This window comes from Scatophagus argus, chromosome 13 (assembly GCF_020382885.2).
Source record: "Scatophagus argus isolate fScaArg1 chromosome 13, fScaArg1.pri, whole genome shotgun sequence".
NCBI classification, from domain to species: domain Eukaryota; kingdom Metazoa; phylum Chordata; class Actinopteri; family Scatophagidae; genus Scatophagus; species Scatophagus argus.
This window is the reverse complement of record NC_058505.1, coordinates 134,110-151,660: the sequence shown is the minus strand read 5'-3', so window position 1 is coordinate 151,660 and position 17,551 is coordinate 134,110. Positions and strand designations below refer to the sequence as shown.

At 44.5% G+C, this 17,551-nt stretch overlaps 3 protein-coding genes across 3 annotated transcripts; all 3 read right to left on the bottom strand.

The window, feature by feature from the left end:
• Positions 1–102: 102 nt before the first annotated feature.
• Positions 103–7,144, bottom strand: bfsp2 (beaded filament structural protein 2, phakinin). Its single transcript, XM_046409539.1, has 7 exons — positions 5,509–7,144; positions 4,122–4,204; positions 3,551–3,707; positions 3,149–3,310; positions 2,944–3,072; positions 2,619–2,860; positions 103–1,413 (listed from the first exon to the last, which is right to left on the bottom strand). The coding sequence occupies exons 1-7, from the start codon at positions 5,950–5,952 to the stop codon at positions 1,311–1,313; spliced, it is 1,320 nt and encodes a 439-aa protein (XP_046265495.1). The 5' UTR covers positions 5,953–7,144; the 3' UTR covers positions 103–1,310.
• A 145-nt stretch (positions 7,145–7,289) lies between these two features.
• Positions 7,290–10,246, bottom strand: ccr9a (chemokine (C-C motif) receptor 9a). Its single transcript, XM_046409540.1, has 3 exons — positions 10,094–10,246; positions 9,132–9,212; positions 7,290–9,030 (listed from the first exon to the last, which is right to left on the bottom strand). The coding sequence occupies exons 2-3, from the start codon at positions 9,171–9,173 to the stop codon at positions 7,957–7,959; spliced, it is 1,116 nt and encodes a 371-aa protein (XP_046265496.1). The 5' UTR covers positions 9,174–9,212; positions 10,094–10,246; the 3' UTR covers positions 7,290–7,956.
• Positions 10,247–10,609: 363 nt separating this feature from the next.
• On the bottom strand, positions 10,610–16,889 carry LOC124069969 (elongation factor 1-alpha-like). The gene is made up of 8 exons (XM_046409538.1): positions 16,153–16,889; positions 14,227–14,381; positions 13,753–13,932; positions 13,358–13,648; positions 13,060–13,210; positions 12,710–12,966; positions 12,237–12,471; positions 10,610–11,367 (listed from the first exon to the last, which is right to left on the bottom strand). Exons 1-8 carry the CDS (start codon positions 16,205–16,207, stop codon positions 11,261–11,263), a joined length of 1,431 nt encoding a protein of 476 aa, XP_046265494.1. The 5' UTR covers positions 16,208–16,889; the 3' UTR covers positions 10,610–11,260.
• Between the last annotated feature and the right edge of the window lie 662 nt (positions 16,890–17,551).

The window sequence follows — 17,551 nt, the reverse complement described above, 5'->3', positions numbered from 1 at the left end:
AAGATGGCTGACCAACAAAAGTTCCTCCGTCTGTTTTCACGTGTTTCACTTTCATCCATCCTTCAGTTCTGACAGATGAATAAACAGTGTGACCTGCTGAAATCACTTTCAGATGCTTTTATTTTCTCAATCAATCAGTTACCGCAAAAACACTGAATCAGTCAAGTGCTTTGTTGATCAGAAGTCAAACAAATAATGCTGAAGTTGATGGAAGTATGTTTTACTGAGCCCTGCATCACCTGCTGTCACCTGCTGCACACCTGTCACCACAACTTTGTGAGGTGTGTTGCATTCATTCAGCTGCTGTCTCACAAGTCGTCAGTATCCCACAATCCTTTGTGAGCTGATTCCTAGTTTAACATCATTCAGGTGACCCTTGTCAACTCATTAAGTCATGAACTGATCACGTGACCTCAGCGTGTCTCCCAGGTGTGTTGAGGTGTTAATGCCACATGAAAGGCATCAGTGAAGTGGCAGACTTTAGTGCTGCGTACAGGTAATGTTATAAAGTAAAGAGTCTGACTTGGAGACTTTGTTCACTTAAAGCAAACTTCTGAAGGTAAGTTCTGACTCACCACTCACTGACACTAACATCTGAAAACAGATGAGCAGATAAACAACCTTCGTTTAGTGAAATTCAGACAAAATTTGTTTTGTTATACTTTGTATCCCTCAATCAACTGACTGAAGTCGTAAATATGAAGATAATATAAATATGACAGTCTGTCCATCACTCACAGCATAAACGCAGTGTAATGAAGCATTTGAGAGTCTTCTGGGTTCAGTTGTCATGCAGCTGACTGCACGTGTCCTTTTCTGGTTCTGTAGCGTCCAGTTAAAGCTAATGCAGTTGATGCAGAACCCTCTGCAGTCTGGACTGTTCTGGGAACTGGCTAACCTGAATCAGAATCTTCTCATAACATCTTGTGCTGTTGACATGGCATCATAACAAAATGTCTCATCTTGACCACACAGAAGCTGGACTAATCCAGAACCAGGATCTTCAATAGCCTGCACTTAAGGACCAGTCCAGGTTGGGACCTCGGGCATGTAACTGAGGATTGATCTTTATCACATCACATTCATGCTCAGATCGCATGACTTCAGACCCTGACTGACATCACTCTGACCGCTGCCTCTGGGCTTCCTGCAGGTTCTCGGCATCATTCAGACCTGCGCACGTCACCAGGTAGAAAATCCTCCAGCAGAGACCCATCCAACCTCACGGAGTCTACGTTTATCTGAATAAACTCAAACATCCAGAAAGTCTCTGCTGGACTTGAGTCTGCTCCTCTGGCCCTCCGCTAGGATCAATGTCCTGGAGGTCCTGGAGGTCCTGTATTGTCAGTCCTGGAGTCCAGAGCAGTACTAACACTGGCAGCTCCCTCAGGCTCTGAATGTAGTCCTGGACACCTAAACAGGAAATTTTGGTAATTAATTTTCACAGTAATTGTATTATTTTATGAGACTTGGTGGTTCAGTGGTTTGCCCTGTCGGCTCACGAGTGAGAAGTTTGGCCTCATCAGGGATGGTGATGAGGCTGCCTACAGACATGAAGTCGACCAGCTGGTCGTCTGGTGTGGTCGGAACAACCTGGAGCTTAACCCGCTCAAGACTGTGGAGATGACTCAAGTGGAAGTCCCACGTAGACCTCATCAGGAAAAAGGCCCAGCAGAGGTTGTATTTTCTGCGACAGCTGAAGAAGTTCAACCTGCCTCAGGAGCTGCTGACCATCTTTTACACCTCCATCGTCCAGTCTGTTCTCTGCACTTCGATCACTGTCTGGTTTGGATCGGCCACCAAACAGGACAGAAACAGACTGCAACGGACAATCAGGTCTGCAGAAAAAATCATCGGGGCCGACCTGCCCTCCATCCAGGACTTATACCAGTCCAGGGTCAAAAAACGGGCAGGAAGCATCACTGCAGACCCCTCACACCCTGCACACAAACTGTTTGATCTGCTTCCCTCTGGTAGGCGTTACAGAGCTCTGTATGCCAAGACTACCAGACACAAAAACAGTTTCTTCCCCCAGGCTGTCTGCCTGATCTCCCCGTAAACCACCTGCCATTGTGTGAACCATCACACTGTGTGCATTACATGTACATAATATTTATATCTTGTTTTTTCTTTTTGTAAATACTTTATTTTTTATTCATTATTATTATTATTTGTTATGTTGTATTTTGTATGGTGCACAGGAGAGAGAAAAATCCAGAGTCAAATTCCTTGTATGGTCACACGTACTTGGCAAATAAAGCTGATTCTGATTCTGAGAAGGTGCCTGGTTTGAACCCCAGCCAGGCCCCTTCTCAGGCTGACTCTAAATTGCCTGTAAGTGTGAATGGTTTGATGATTCCCACAGTCAAAGAAAGTGGATGGATGGATGGATGGATAGTTGTAGGTGATGGTGTTGGTGAGGATGGAGGTGAACAAGAATATTTTGAGTTTAGCTGACCAACTTGGTGGCCTTGACTTGGATTTGTGGTTGGAAAGTTTTGGTGATATCTGTACCTCTGCGGTGATCCATCTGATCACGTGACAAAGCCTGGTTTGAAACCCAGTTTAAAACCTAGTTTGGTGGTGTTGGCAGCGGAGTTGTCACATGCGCAACTCACGGCATCTCTGCGGGCTGGAAGCGGCTCTCCTCTCCGTCCAGGATTCCGTGGTACATGCCGATCTCCTGCTCCAGGCGCTGCTTGTTGCTCAGCAGCGTGTCGTAGTCACGACGCTGCTGTTCAATCTCACTACGCACATCGGACAGCTCCGCGTCCAGCTTGGCCACCACTGAGCCCAGATTCTGCACCTCCATGTCGTGCCAGTGCTGAGCGTCGCCCAGGGAGTTCTCCAGACCTCTTTTCTGCAGGACAACAACAGATCAGTGATGCTGTGTTTCTGAGGTCAAGTATTGACCGACCATCAGGTTATCGATTGGTGTCTCACCAGAGCCCTGATGGATTCGGTCTCGGCCTGCAGACTATGGATCTTACAGCCTGTGTCATTACATTCGGCCTTCAGCGCCTCCACCTGCTCCTCCTCAGGACTCAGTCTGCTGCTCACACACTGCGACTCCTGCAAACAGACAAACACACCTGAAGGAAACAGTTTACAGCATGTGAGGTCATCTGCAGAGGTGAGACATCCTCACCTTACACTCCAGGTAGCTGTCAGTCTCAGCTCGATTCCTCTCCGTCACCTTCTCCCAGTGGCTCCTGATGTAGGCCAAGATCTGGTCCAGACTGGTTTCTATGGGTGCGTCAGGTTCATCCACTTCACGTCCTGCCATTTGATTGTAAAGGACTCGCACATCCTGTAAAGACGGACGGACAGGATGTGGATGGGTCACATGGCCACAGGTTATTGAAATGATTTTTGCTGAACTTTCATGAGACATAGAAGCAAAAAATTTTAGTTAAAATCCTGAAACTGTTGAACATAAATTATACTGCAGAGTTAAAGTGCTAAGCTGTTTTAATATTCTGCCCAGCATACATTTGTGTTGACATCTGAGGTTAAATCGTGTGTTTTTTTTAACACAGTTTGGTGGCACCTGCTCATGATTGTGCTCCAGGTTGTGTAACTCAGCTCTCATGTTCTCCATCTGCTCTTCGAGCTCAGCCTTCGTCAGGTTGGCGTCGTCGATCACTTTGTACAAAGAGCTAATCTCCTCCTCCACCGCCTTCCTGAATGGCTGCTCGTTCTCGTACCTGCAGGATGAAGGTTCATCTTACTCTTCCTCTCTTTACCATAGCTGTCATGTTGATGTCTGTGCACAAACGTCTCCGCCAGTAACTAAAAGAACCTTGCTGTGTTGTCCTTTTAACTTCGGTTAAAATCCGTCCTCGGAGCAAAATCGCCTGCAGCCTGAGCTTTAACTTAGACCTGGTCCAACTGAGGTCATTATTGACATCATAGGTAATGTTTTTTTGTATGATGTCAAAGGTGTTCCTGTGTGACATCAGAGGGCTGATGGTTAGCAGAGGTTACCAAACGCACCTCAGACTGAGTGAAACTGATGAGATCAATAATCAGCGTTATGCAAAGTAACCTGACTTTGATTGATTGATTTCAATGTGTGTGTGTGTGTGTGTGTGTGTGTGTCTCTGTGTGAGACCTCTGACCTCTCCTTGAAGTCCTCAGCGTTGGCCTGAACATTTTCTGTCTGCAGCATCAGACGAGCATTATCCAGGATGGCTTCACTGACCTGTTGAACAGAAAGGAAATCAGACAACTGAGAGCAGCAGCAGCCGGAAGGGGGCATCACACACACATACACACACATAGTACAGTTTTTGAGGTGCTTGTTCTCCACTACATTTATTTAGCACTAGCAGCATTTCCCATACAATACAGAGGTTTGGGCTTGGCCCCTGACTTCCAGTGAAGGGAAATCAGAATCAGAATCAGAATTCCTTTATTTTTCCCTGAAGGGAAATTCTTTAAATTCTTTAAATTTTAATTCTTTAAATCTTAATGCTTCAGCACACCAAGACATTTTGGACAATGCTATGCTTCCAACTTTGTGGCAACAGTTTGTTGAAGGCCCTTTTCTATTCCAGCATGACTGTGCCCCAGTGCACAAAGCAAAGCTCCATAAAGACATGGTTGGATGAGTTTGGTGTGGAAGAACTTGACTGGCCCACACAGAGCCCTGACCTCAACCCCATCCAACACCTTTGGGATGAACTGGAACGGAGATTGTGAGCCAGGCCTTTTGGTCCAACATCAGTGTGTGACCTCACAAATGCTCTACTGCATGAATGGGCACAAATTCCCACAGAAACACTCCAACATGTTGTGGAAAGCCTTCACAGAAGAGTGGAAGCTGTTAGAGCTGCAAAGCTGTCTGTGTGTTTACAATGAGACGTCATTAAAGTCCCTGTTGGTGTGAAGGGCAGCTGGCCCAATATTTTTGTCCATACAGTGTATTTCTTACAGGCTGTGGAGATGTTTTCACTTGTGTTCTGGTTCAGGACCTGCTTTCTTTGCATGAGGTCTTCTCTGTTTGTGGAACTGAACTTAATGAAGACATCACAGTTTTCATGTTCTCTACAGGAACCGCAGTGTTTAAAACTGAGAAGCTCTCTGGTGAGAGGAACTGTGTTTACGTGATGTCGTTTGGTAACCATGGCAACACGGGTTTTTTCTGAGTGCTGTGTGCTGGAGACCACAGTTAGGTGTGGGGGAGGCCCCCACAGCAGCCTCCTGTCGACCACTACAAACAGGAAACATGGCTTCACTGAAACGCGAAATTAAAGGTGCACTTTGAGTCATTAATGTTCATCAAACATGAGACTCTCTGGATGGCAGGGACACACTGTCCCTCAGAGACAGTCAGAGACATCTGGTGGTAACTTTGCTCAGTTTATTCTCTGTTCACAGTACAACACCTGGACACACCTGTCCCTGCCTTTTGGTGTCCTCCCAACCCCTCCACCTGTCCTCACTTTTCTGTAGACATCCTCCCTCCCCTTGTCCTTGCCTGTCTTCTCCCCCACCTGTCCTCACCTGCCTGTAGATGTCCTCCCAGTCCCTCCTGAGTGGCCCCCAGGCTCCGACACTGGATGCTTTGCGGTCCAGACAGAGACGGATTTGCTCCTCCAGCTGTTGGTTCAGCTGTTCCAGTGCCCTCACTTTGTCTCTGTACTCCATCAGACAGCTGTTCAGTCCCGCCGCCGCCGCACCGTGACCCGCTGCCCGCTCGCTGGCTCGGGGGAGAACTGGTGCCGCACTGCTCCTCATCCCGTGCAGGAACACACTGCTGATACCCAGAGCCCGCCGCGACACCCGTGTCCCCAGGCAGGAGGCCCCGCCCACAGAGGGGCTGGAGCCCACATAGACGCCTCGTGGGGCGGCAGTTCCAGCCGTGCTGATCCGACTGCAGGAGGTGGAGGCCGGACGTTCACAGGACGGCTGTCCCAGGAAGGATGAGTGGCGTCGGGGCAGAGGCATGATGCTCAGGAGCTCCCAGTGTCAAACCGCTCGGCGCCGCTCAGCGCTGGGATTTATTGGAGGACGGCGTTCTGGAAACATGGCTGCCTTTGTTCAGGGGCTGTTTGTGTTGCTGCGGTGACGAAGCCTTTGTTCTCATGGAAACACAGAGTTCAATTTCAGCTGCATCAGCAGAGAGTAGGGGGTCAGGAAGAGTCCTGAAACACACAGAGGTCAGCTGACCCTGACCTACACACACACACACACACACACACACACCTAAAACTTAACTTCAGGTTCACAAGTCTGATCGTTTCATTTCCTGTTTACACAAACGTCTAAAAATATTTGTGGCAGTTTGTATTCTGACCCGATGATGGCTGACACCTGATGGTCTGATGTACAAGTGCACACACAGACACACAAACACACACACACAATCCGGAAACCAGAAGAAACCAGATTCCTGACGTCAGAACACAAACGGTTGGTTCAGGCGAACAGGAAGTGGTTACTACCAACACAGCAGCAGAAAATTTCCCAGCAGCTGACGTGAAGCGAAGTGAACAAAGTGACAGTTTGTCACCACAGTCACATCTTCATTGGTTACTGATGGTTGACTCTGTGATGTCAGAGGCTCAATGGACATCTTCTGTGTCCTCTCAGTAAAGGAGCAGTGCAGCATCTTCATCAGGAATCGGATCAGATCAATCATTATTATTGATCAGCTGCGTCTGACATCTCCTCCTGCTGACTTCAGAGCATCTGAAGAGGAAATAATTCATTTAGAAATCAGTCTGAAGCTGAAAGCAGCTTGACACACCTGTAAAGTTATCCTGCAGGTGTCTCTGTCATTGGCTGGGTTTATGGCATGAACCGAAGAGCGTCGGCTGCTGATTGGTCCGCTCGCAACAACCCTGAAGATGTGGTGATCGTAAACTGAAGCTGTTAAAGTCTGAGGAGATTTTTTTTATTTTGATTCTGTTGAGGATGAGGCTGTGATTCTAAGAGAGTTAAACAAAGCTTGAATGAATGACAGATTCTTGTTTTAACTGAATTGTAATGTATAATAAAATCATTTCAGTTTATTATATATTTATGTTTATTTATCTGTCTGTCCATCAACACCTCACTTTAATTGATTTTAAATTTGTTTTGTTGGTAATTATTGATCTGTTGTGTTTCTGATTCCTCTCCTTGGTTTAACATGAGGTCGGTCAGAGCAGATGTCGTGTTGGATGTTTCTACCTCACAGAGCTGAAAACACAAACAGGATGAGAGAAGGAAGGATGTGAAGAAAAGAGTGTGACTGTGAATGTCAACTTCCTCCTGCTGGTCACGCTCACACACACGCCGCACACGCTTTACATACACTTTAATGAGGGTCACGTGACACTGAAAACACACTGACAGAGAACACGTGAAGGGAGAAATCCACACAGAGAGCTCAGGTTAGCATCTGTTAGCAGCACTGCTAAGTTTCTTGGGTGAGTAAATGAATGTAAACAAGCAGCAGACTGAGCAGGATCACATTGCTGTCAGCAGACGTTCTGACTCAAAGTTACATGTGATGTGTTTCCTGTAGGATGATGTAACACCGTGAACGTCTGTAGAAAACAGAGGACACATGACCAAACTCCAGTAAGAGCAGCTAAAAATCAGTTTGTTGGTAAATGAGATTCACATTCAATATGCAGGCAAGTCCTGGGATCAAAATCCCGAGAGTCCTGGAAAAAGACGATGTTCAAGGTGTGAAATATTGATTTCATTTTGGCTGTTTTTATGTTTGAATTTGTCACATTTCAACTGAAAATCTGCTTCACTGACACAAAAATACATTCAAACTTCCCTGAAAAACACAAACATCTGAAATCGGTGTCTTTGTTTCCAGCATATTCCTTAAAAACACCTTAATTTGAAAAGCCACTCAGGAACAGCTTTGTGAGGGACTGATGATGTCATCTGTTGAGATCACAGTTGAAGGCCTGTCGCAGTTCGAACAGGAAGTTGCTGTTGGCATAGTCTCTACAGCGAGAGCGCCTGTGATGTGTCGCTGTCGGACATCACAGAGGCTCTGGTGGAGCTCAGTGGACTCCTGCAGGATTTGTTCAGCTGATTCTTACTGGCCGGCGGGCGGCAGCAGGGGCGCAGCAGCAGCTGCACATCACGGCGAAATCGCTGGCCCACAAAGGCGTAGAGGAAGGGGTTGAGGCAAGCGTGCATGTAGGCCAGACTCTTCAGCACCTGGCCAGTCTTGTCGAAGCGTTTCACCTCCTCGCAGTCCGTCATGGTAAGGTTGGAGGCCTGAACCGCCTCCATCACCAGCACACCGTTGTAGGGAAGCTGGGACACGACAAACACCACCACCACAACCAGGATGACACGCATGGCCTTGTGCTTCTGGAAGTTTCGGGTCTTGAGCAACTTGGCAACGATGACACTGTAACAGAAGGCCATGACGATGAAGGGCAGGCAGAAGCCCATGCTCACCTGCAGCGACAGCACCAGGATCTTGGTGTGGTTGCCCAGTTCAGGTGGGTAGACCATCCTGCAGTATGGCTGGGAGTCCATCTTGGCGACAGTAGCGAACACAAGCTCAGGCGTGGCGAGCAGCAGGGCCAGCAGCCACACACCCAGGCACACCAGCTTGCTGCAGCGGCGGCGCTCCACCTGTGAGTTCTGAGCCTTGGTGGCCTGCACAATGACCACGTAGCGATCCACACTGATGCAGGTGAGCAGCAGCATGCTGCTGAACAGGTTCACCTTGTAGAGGGCGGAGTTCACCTTGCAGAGGGCGGAGCTGAAGTGCCAACCATGTGACGCCTCGGCTGCCCACAGTGGCAACGCGACAAGGAACAGCAGATCAGCCACTGCCAGGTTTAGCAGGTACACGTCCGTCATGGTCTTCAGGCGCTTCCGGAAGTTCAGGTAGATCCAAACTACGGCCACGTTCCCGGCTCCGCCCACCAGGGTGATCATCCAAAAGAGCGGCGGCTCGTAGTAGCTCCTGAACATCCGCACAGACTCCCGGTCACACAGTAGGTCAGGATAGTCATAGTCATCCTCAGTGGTGGGGGAGAGACTGAACAAGAATGGGTCCTGACAGGAAGAGATGACACACCTGAACACACCTGAACACAGCTGAATACCGATAAATGATCATCAATACTTGTTTTTGCTGTGTGGGCAGAGTTTGTTACCTCGGTGGTTAGTGCGGCCATGATGTCATCTATGGAGGTCATGTGATCAGATTGTTTTCATCAGTGATGTCATCTAGTGACCTTTACAAAAACACAGAGACAAACACAAGCTATGACATCACACCATGATATCACACTGCAAAAATTTTCAAAGCATCTCAGTTGTCAGATAGCCTTGAAGTCAGTTTTTCCAACCCTCCTCCTTTCGTTCTCTACGCAGAACAGAAACAATATTTGATTTTGACACCACCTGTTTGAGCTGATGCTGCGAGTTAAACATAAATACTTTTAGAAACATTTCTAGGGTTCATAAATTCAGACATTCAAGTTACAAATATTTATCTTCAAGTAACTAAGTACATTTACCCAATTACTGTACTTACATACAGTACAAGTATTTTATAATCGTACTTTTACTGCACAACATTTAAAAATTAAATATTGTATTGCTTGAGTTACTGTGAAGAATCATATTAAGACAATCAATAACAAATATTGTTATATGATTACAGTTTAAACAAATTAATGCATCAATAATGATTCTGTGTACTTTTACTTCAAAATATATTCATTGGTGATAATTTTGCTCTGAATGCAAGACTTTTAACTGCAGCAGACTAATTCTGCACTGTAGTACTGGTACTTTGTGTACTGCTGGTTGTGAGTTATTGCATTAAACCATCATCTGTAAAGTTAGTGCATCCATCACAGTTCATAAACATGTCATAAGCAGTAATAACAGACCACACAACACATGCCGAACGATAACACGTTCTTATGGCTGACCTGTTATGAACTCTTACGTTTTTGTACTGATCATACAGGCTCAATTCTGATAAAACGTACGTGAAACAACATCAGTAACACAATAAAAACACAGTTTATGTTGTTTCATGTCAAAACCATGAAATAAGGAGAAGCAGTTTGTATAAAGACAGACAGACAGACGGGTATAGACTCACAGTCGTTGTCTCTTCGTCTTTGTGTCTCACAGTTTCTGTCCGTTAAACAACAAGTCAAAGCAGAAGTGACACAGAGGGAGGAGCTGACTCGTGTCCTGACGTCTGTAACCTGTCTGTTGACTGTCTGCTGTCTGTCTGTAGCCACACATCCTCCATCTGTCCTTTAATGCCAAAAACCAAACCCCTCATAAACACCTGTGCGTGAATGTGAGAAGCTCTTAATGAACACAGGAAGTGGAGTTTAAAGGCTTCATTTCCATATGAAAGTTAAAATATCCGACACGTTGATGAGTGATGAGTTTAAGGTGTTGTTAAGGTTTGAACTTTGATTCTTCCTCACTGTTCAGACTTCTTCGCAATCACAGACTGGAATAACTTCAAGAGTTTTCACAGGGAAAAACAATAAATAAAAAAGTATCAGTAGTAATAACAGTAGTAGTACAAGTAGTCTAATAGCAGTAACAGTACTGAGGAGCGTGTTGTTGTAGACAGTGAACACAGTGTTCTCTTTTCTATTTATTTCCTGTGAAAGGTGGCACACACGCACGCACACACGCACGCACACACGGACGCACACTCACACACACACACTCATACGAGTACATGTCTGCCACATAAAGGGTCACTTCACAGCACTGCAGCGCTGAGTATCAATCTGATCTCAGATCTGTTTAAACACACAGAGGAACAACTCAGCATACTGTGTGTGTGTGTGTGTGTGTCATTGTAACAGGAATCAGACACATTGCGTGACAGCGTGTTCAGATTGTGCACTGTTGCATGACAAGCTGTAACCACACACTCACAGATGACTTCCTGTTTACACTGCCCCCCCCCCCCCCCCTGCTTCTTCTTCTTCTCCTGTTATCAGATTCAAATTGAGACAAACATCCAGCAGTGAGATGAAACAAGTAACCAATAAAAACACTCAGACACATGCCTCACGCTCTCTTGAGCTTTTATTGATAATTTTATTGATTGTTTTGATTGGGGCCCTGCAATTGACTGGCGACCAGTCCAGGGTGAACCCCGCCTCTCGCCCGTAGTCAGCTGGGATAGGCTCCAGCTCCCCTGCGACCCTGACGGATGAGCGGTATAGAAAATGGATGGATGGATGGATGGATGGATGGATGGATGGATGTTTTGATTGGCTGACAGGAGGTGACATCACTTCTTCTTTGTTGCTGACTTGGCAACCTTTGTCTCGTCCTTCACCACAGCCTTCACTACGCCGACTGCCACAGTCTGCTTCATGTCTCGCATTGCAAAACGACCTGACGGACACAGAGCGGGAAAAATCAAATGAACTCTGTATGGAAGACAAACTGCGCCAGAAGAAAACAATGAAAATACTTCACATGTACAAAAAAATAAAATAATGATAGTTATTATTACTATCATGGGGAATCAATACGATGGGATGGTTGACTTCTTGACTCTTAAATCAAAAGTTTCACGTAGTAATGAACTTGAACAGGTGATTAGAGAATCATTGTTCACTAATGCTATTAATTAGTTAATTACATAAGAATTTATGAGGATAAGATTAACATGACCTAATTCAGTATTAAACATGAATTGCTTAATAAGAAGTATGACGTAACCTTTAACAAAAGTCTCCTGTTGACATTTATGAAGTGTCTACATGTTAATTAAGCTACTCTTTAATATATTCAAGATTCTTTATTGACATTTCCACGCATAAACACATCGAGACGAAAAGTCTGCTGAGTCTGGTTTAGCAGCAAAGATGATGCTAATAAAGTTAAACAACAGTAGCGATCGATTGTTCATTTATCTTCATGTTTCATTCCTTAACTTATAGTCTAGCCTATAAATTACTGTGCATGTTATAAGAATAATTAACTGCCCAGCTGTTTGTGACCCTTTTTGTAAAGATGAAAGCACATTTTTAACTAAGACTAAATGACGAGGAAACCTGAATAAGCTCATTAACAGGTGAAGATGAATTCATCCTAGACTTTCTCTCTAAAAAGATGAAGACTTTATGCCATGTGTTGCAAGAAAAGCAAATTATTTCATTTAGAAAATTGCTTAATCTGAAAACAATATTTAAAAACCTGATTTAGCAATTAAGAACTTAACTGTTCTCTTGACAGACAAGTTTTAAGTCTTTACTCACCCAGTGGGGCGAACTCAGAGAACTTCTCCACCACCATTGGTTTGCTGGGAACCAGCAAGGCTATGGCAGCGTCTCCCGTTTTAATCATTTTGGGGTTTTGCTCCAGTGTCTTTCCGCTGCGGCGGTCAATCTTCTCAATCAGCTCTGCAAATTTGCAGGCCACATGGCTGGTGTGGCAGTCTGTCACGGGAGAGTAACCGGCATGGATCTCCCCGGGATGGTGCATCACGATCACCTGAAAACACATACATTAGTATGACTGAACCACTGAATCATCAGGCTTAAACTCTGCGGTGGTCTGACATCTCTTCGTCCTTAAGAATCAAACCGCCTGAGAGAAACCCCAGCAGGAAGAAAATACAAACTGGGCACAGAAAGCCATCAGTCAGGGTGTTTAACCCACAACCCACTAAATATGGTGGGTTAAATGAAAGACCCATAAATGAATGGGTCTTCATATCAAAGCCACTGACCTGAGCTGTGAAGGAGGCAGTTCCACACGGCGGGTTATTCTTCACATCTCCAGCTACATATCCCCGTCTGATGTCTCTGATGGAGAGGTTTTTGACGTTGAAGCCGACGTTGTCTCCAGGCAGAGCTTCAGCCAGAGACTCGTGGTGCATCTCCACTGACTTCACCTCCGAGCTCACATTTGGAGGAGCAAACGTCACCACCATGCCAGGCTTCAGCAGGCCTGTCTCCACCCGACCCACTGGCACTGTCCCAATACCTGAAACCACATAACACAGATCAGGGTTGGCATTCACAAAGTTCACAAGGTACAAGTACCTGTACTTTAGTGCAGTACTTGAGTAGATCTTACCTCCAATCTTGTAAACGTCTTGCAGAGGGATCCTCAGAGGAAGCTTTACGGGTCGTTGAGGAGGCAGGATGCTGTCCAGAGCTTCAAACAGAGTCTTTCCAGATGCGATCCCTTCTTTCCTCTCAATACTCCATCCTTTATACCATGGCATCTGAGCAGAGACAGAACCCTTTAACTTTTACCTTGAAACTGCATCCAGACAGAATTACACCCTTAAGAAGAAGAAGAAGGCGTTTGTTGTGTTCTCAGGGACAATTAACGGTTCATTAAGGGATAATTGAGTGATTTTGTTCCTTACTCTGCAGGTCGCTTCAAGCATATTGTCTCCAAGCCAGCCACTGATTGGGACAAAGGGCACAGCTTTTGGGTTGTACCCGATCTTTTTGATGTAGCTGCTGATCTCTGACTTCAAGTTCTCAAAGCGCTCCCCGCTGTAGTCTATGGTGTCCATCTTGTTGATGCAGACAATCATCTGTTTGACACCCAGGGTGTACGCTAGCAGAGCGTGCTCACGCGTCTGACCATTTTTAGAGATTCCTGCCTCGAACTCTCCTGTTGCCGATGACACAATCAACACGGCGCAGTCGGCCTGCAGTGACATGAAAAACTTGATCCTGCATCAGAGTGCACTAAACTGTTGAGCCTGGTATTTCTGAATGTGAGCGATGCCAAAGTGTTAGCATGGAGTGTCACCTGCGAGGTCCCGGTGATCATGTTCTTGATAAAGTCACGGTGTCCTGGCGCGTCAATGACAGTGATGAAATATTTTTCAGTCTCAAACTTCCAGAGAGCGATGTCGATGGTGATGCCGCGCTCACGCTCAGTCTTCAGCTTGTCCATCACCCAGGCATACTTGAAGGACTGCTTCCCCAACTGTAAACACAGCAACATGTCAACCAATCAAAAGCCTGGACAGGTCACGCTGCACTGGTCACTACTTCAGGTCACTGCCTCAGCACTGTTTGATTTACTGTAGTAATACCACAAGAGGCTGATTGTGTACTAAAGTGTTGTGGAAACTATACTGAAGCACTGATTGAAGTGAGGCACTTGAAAGCAGCTCTTCACAATGACAGCATCAGAGAAAGTTGACGTGTTTATGTGGCCTCTCCTTGATGGTAACCACCATATTGTAGTAGTACTGCATTACTACTGTCTAGTACCAACCTCCTGGGACTCCTTCTCAAATTTCTCGATGGTCCTCTTGTCGATTCCTCCAGCCTTATAGATCAGGTGACCTGTGGTGGTCGATTTACCAGAATCCACATGGCCGATGACCACGATGTTTATGTGAGTCTTTTCTATAGGCATAATAGGCACGACTACACACACACACAAAGGTGGGACAGAATCACATTCAGTTAGGATTAACAAAAATACGCAAATTCACAAGTCACAAATAACAAAGGCTGTGATGTTATTTTGTCAGTTTAATGTAATTCACAAACTCGTGGAACCATCTTAAAAGGGCAAAAAATATCAGTTCAGTTAAGGTATAAGCGAAGGACGTTAAGATGTTTTTAACCCTTTAAATCCCCAGCACCAAGAATAATCTATTAAATATATAGATTATTATAGATCATTTGTTCATTTAAATGTTATTAATGACCTAATTCTGATATGTTTTAACTGCATCATTAATAGATTGTAATAAAATAAAGTACGTGTAGTATATGTATATTTTATAATTGACTTGTTTGAATAGTTTAATGGAAATAAAAAAAAATAACACTGACAGAATAACAAAAAAGCCATCCTATAATTTCTACCTTAAAATTAATGTTACAAGTCAGCAGTTGTTCATTTTACTGCAATTTAAGTATTGTTACTGTGATTTAAGCTGCTGATTCACAGATGAGTGAATGGATTGAAACATATTGGAGCTGTGTTGGCTGTGGCGCCCCCCATGGACAGCAGTGGTAATGTGAGTGAAGGACGAAGGACATGACATTTGCAGGTCATGAATGTGTTGATGTCAGAGGACTGACTGGACTATGAAGACTGCGGCACTCAGAGAACCTCAGTGACTGACTGGAAAATCAAAATATTTCATCAAATGTTTAAATGTTGAGATGTGATGAGATGAAATGTTTAATTTAAGAGCTTCTTAAGAAATGAGAATAACTGCTGACTCATAAGCATGAAAGACCCCCCACACAGAGAATCAAATTCAGTGTAAAATGGTTTTAATGATCTGTGATAATAAAAACTGGTTGAACTGATTATCAGTGATCAATCAGTGATCAGTTTCAGTCTCTGATCTCTTCAGTCTGAGAGTATTTGCTCCCCAGTGAAGGGTGGGGCCCCAGCAGGGGCCTCGAACCCCACAGACTGGTTCTTCTGGCCCCACCAGTAACATCAGGGATGTACTGCATTCTGTACTTCAGTGCACATGCTAAAATTAACAGTACCACAGTGTAGAAATACTCTGTTACATCTAAAACACCCGTCTTTCAATATTTACTCATTCAAAAGTACAAAAGTTTTAGCATCAAAGTACACTTAAAGTACTAAAAGTAAAAGTATGCAGACTAACATCTGCTATTATTTACGCTGGTGAGGGTACTTTAACTTCTTCATGTAGTTTGTTGATTTACCTGTTATGGATCAATAAAGTTTAATCCATCAATAATCAATAACATCACATCTCAGTTTATTTGTGAAGTTTATTTTGTTTTATTAAATTGAATCTACTACATGACCTAGGTTAGCAAATAAGTGTAGTGCAGTAAAAGTACAATACTGGAGTAGAATTATTAAGTATCAGTAGATCAGTAAAGTATAGGTACCTCAAAACTGTACTTAAGCGTAGTACTTTGTTACTTTCCATCACTGTGTACAAAGTTTAAAGACTTTTTAAGGTGTAAAAACTGTAAAACTCATTAAAGGCTCTTAGTTTTTAATTTAGCTGAAACATTGGACTGTAAAAACTTTTTACCTTAGGAAACGTTTTATGGTAACAAATCTTTTATCAATAAAAAGTAAGTTGACCGCAGTGTGTAAAACCTGCAGAAACATGTTTCAAAATAAATGAAACAGCGTTGATACAAACATGTTTTCCTCACCGGTAGTTCAAATTAAAGTTCCCCTTACTGTGTTTTTGGTCTCCGTGGAGCTTCAGATGAGCCGGCGAACAGGATCTTCTCATCCCTCCTCCTACTATTAAATACGCCGACCGGCAGCGGGTTCCAGCCAATCACAGCTTGCTTCCTGTTGCAGATAATTACAGCACGAAACCGGAAGAGCGGTCGTCCGTCTGTCCATCCCGAAATGCAGGCTCAGCCGGCTGATGTCGACTGGCTGACAGCCTGCCGACCGACATGAAAAAGTTTCAAAAACATGGCTGCACCCCGCGGCCTCCGCCAACCAAACCCTGTACAGACCCATGAGGATTTCACAGACTTTAGAGACTTTTAGTTCCTCACACCCTGAAGAACTTCAGTTCATGCCGCACTTTCAAATCAGCCTGATGATACATTGACAGTCATTGCCCGTTGCAACTAACAATTTATGGTCACTTCGTTCAACTTGATTTTCCACATGAAAATCAATTTTTCTTTCAAAATGTTAGAAAAGTAAAATGGTCATATTATTTGTTCCAGCTACACTCCAGGGTTGAAATTTTGAATTTTCAAGTATTTCAATGAGTACCCTTTAAAGGGTTAAACCTCCACCCAACACCACATTACATGCTCTATATTCAGAGTTATACAATAAATCCACACATGCTTTCTGACTTTCAGAAGGACTTCAGGGAACCACCGACTGTCTGACTAGAGTGACAGGAATGAGTGAAGTGTTCTTGCTCTGATGTTTTTGCTGATTTAGCCCACAGACATCCTGTGTGTTCATGTGAGAAGAAAATCTGTTAAATGTCTGAGCAGTGAAGAAGAATCAAATTCAAAAGTAACAAGTAACTCAAACTAAGTAACAAGAAGAGCATGTTTAAGATAAAGTATGTAGCTGATGGTGTCTCAGGTGCGTTGAATGTGGTCGTGCAGGTCTTGAAGGCCCCCGAGGCTTCAGGGTGTGAAACCTGCAGGTGTTTCACTCACAGGTAGCACATTCCTGCACACTGAGACACTCTGGAGCAGCAGGACATCGTCCTGATGCTAAAGCACACACTGGACATCACAGCCGTCCTGTGAGGATCCCTCCTGTTAAAGCCCCAAACAGGAAGTGGAACCTGTGAGTCTCTTCTGGTTCTAAATCTACACGGGATGGTAGAATTACACTACATTACACTGTTTATTGTTGTATATATACTTTTTTATATTGCCTGCATATATATTTTATATATGCCACTTTTTATTTTGCTATTTTTAATATTTTGTTTAGCTTGTTGTGTGTATTGCTGCTGCTGCACTGCAATTTTCCAGCCTGGGATCAATAAAGTGTATCTATCTATCTATCTATCTATCTAGAAGAGGACAAAAGCGTAGGATTGGATTTCTCAACGGAAAACCCAACTGTTCACCTGTTCAGACTGCAG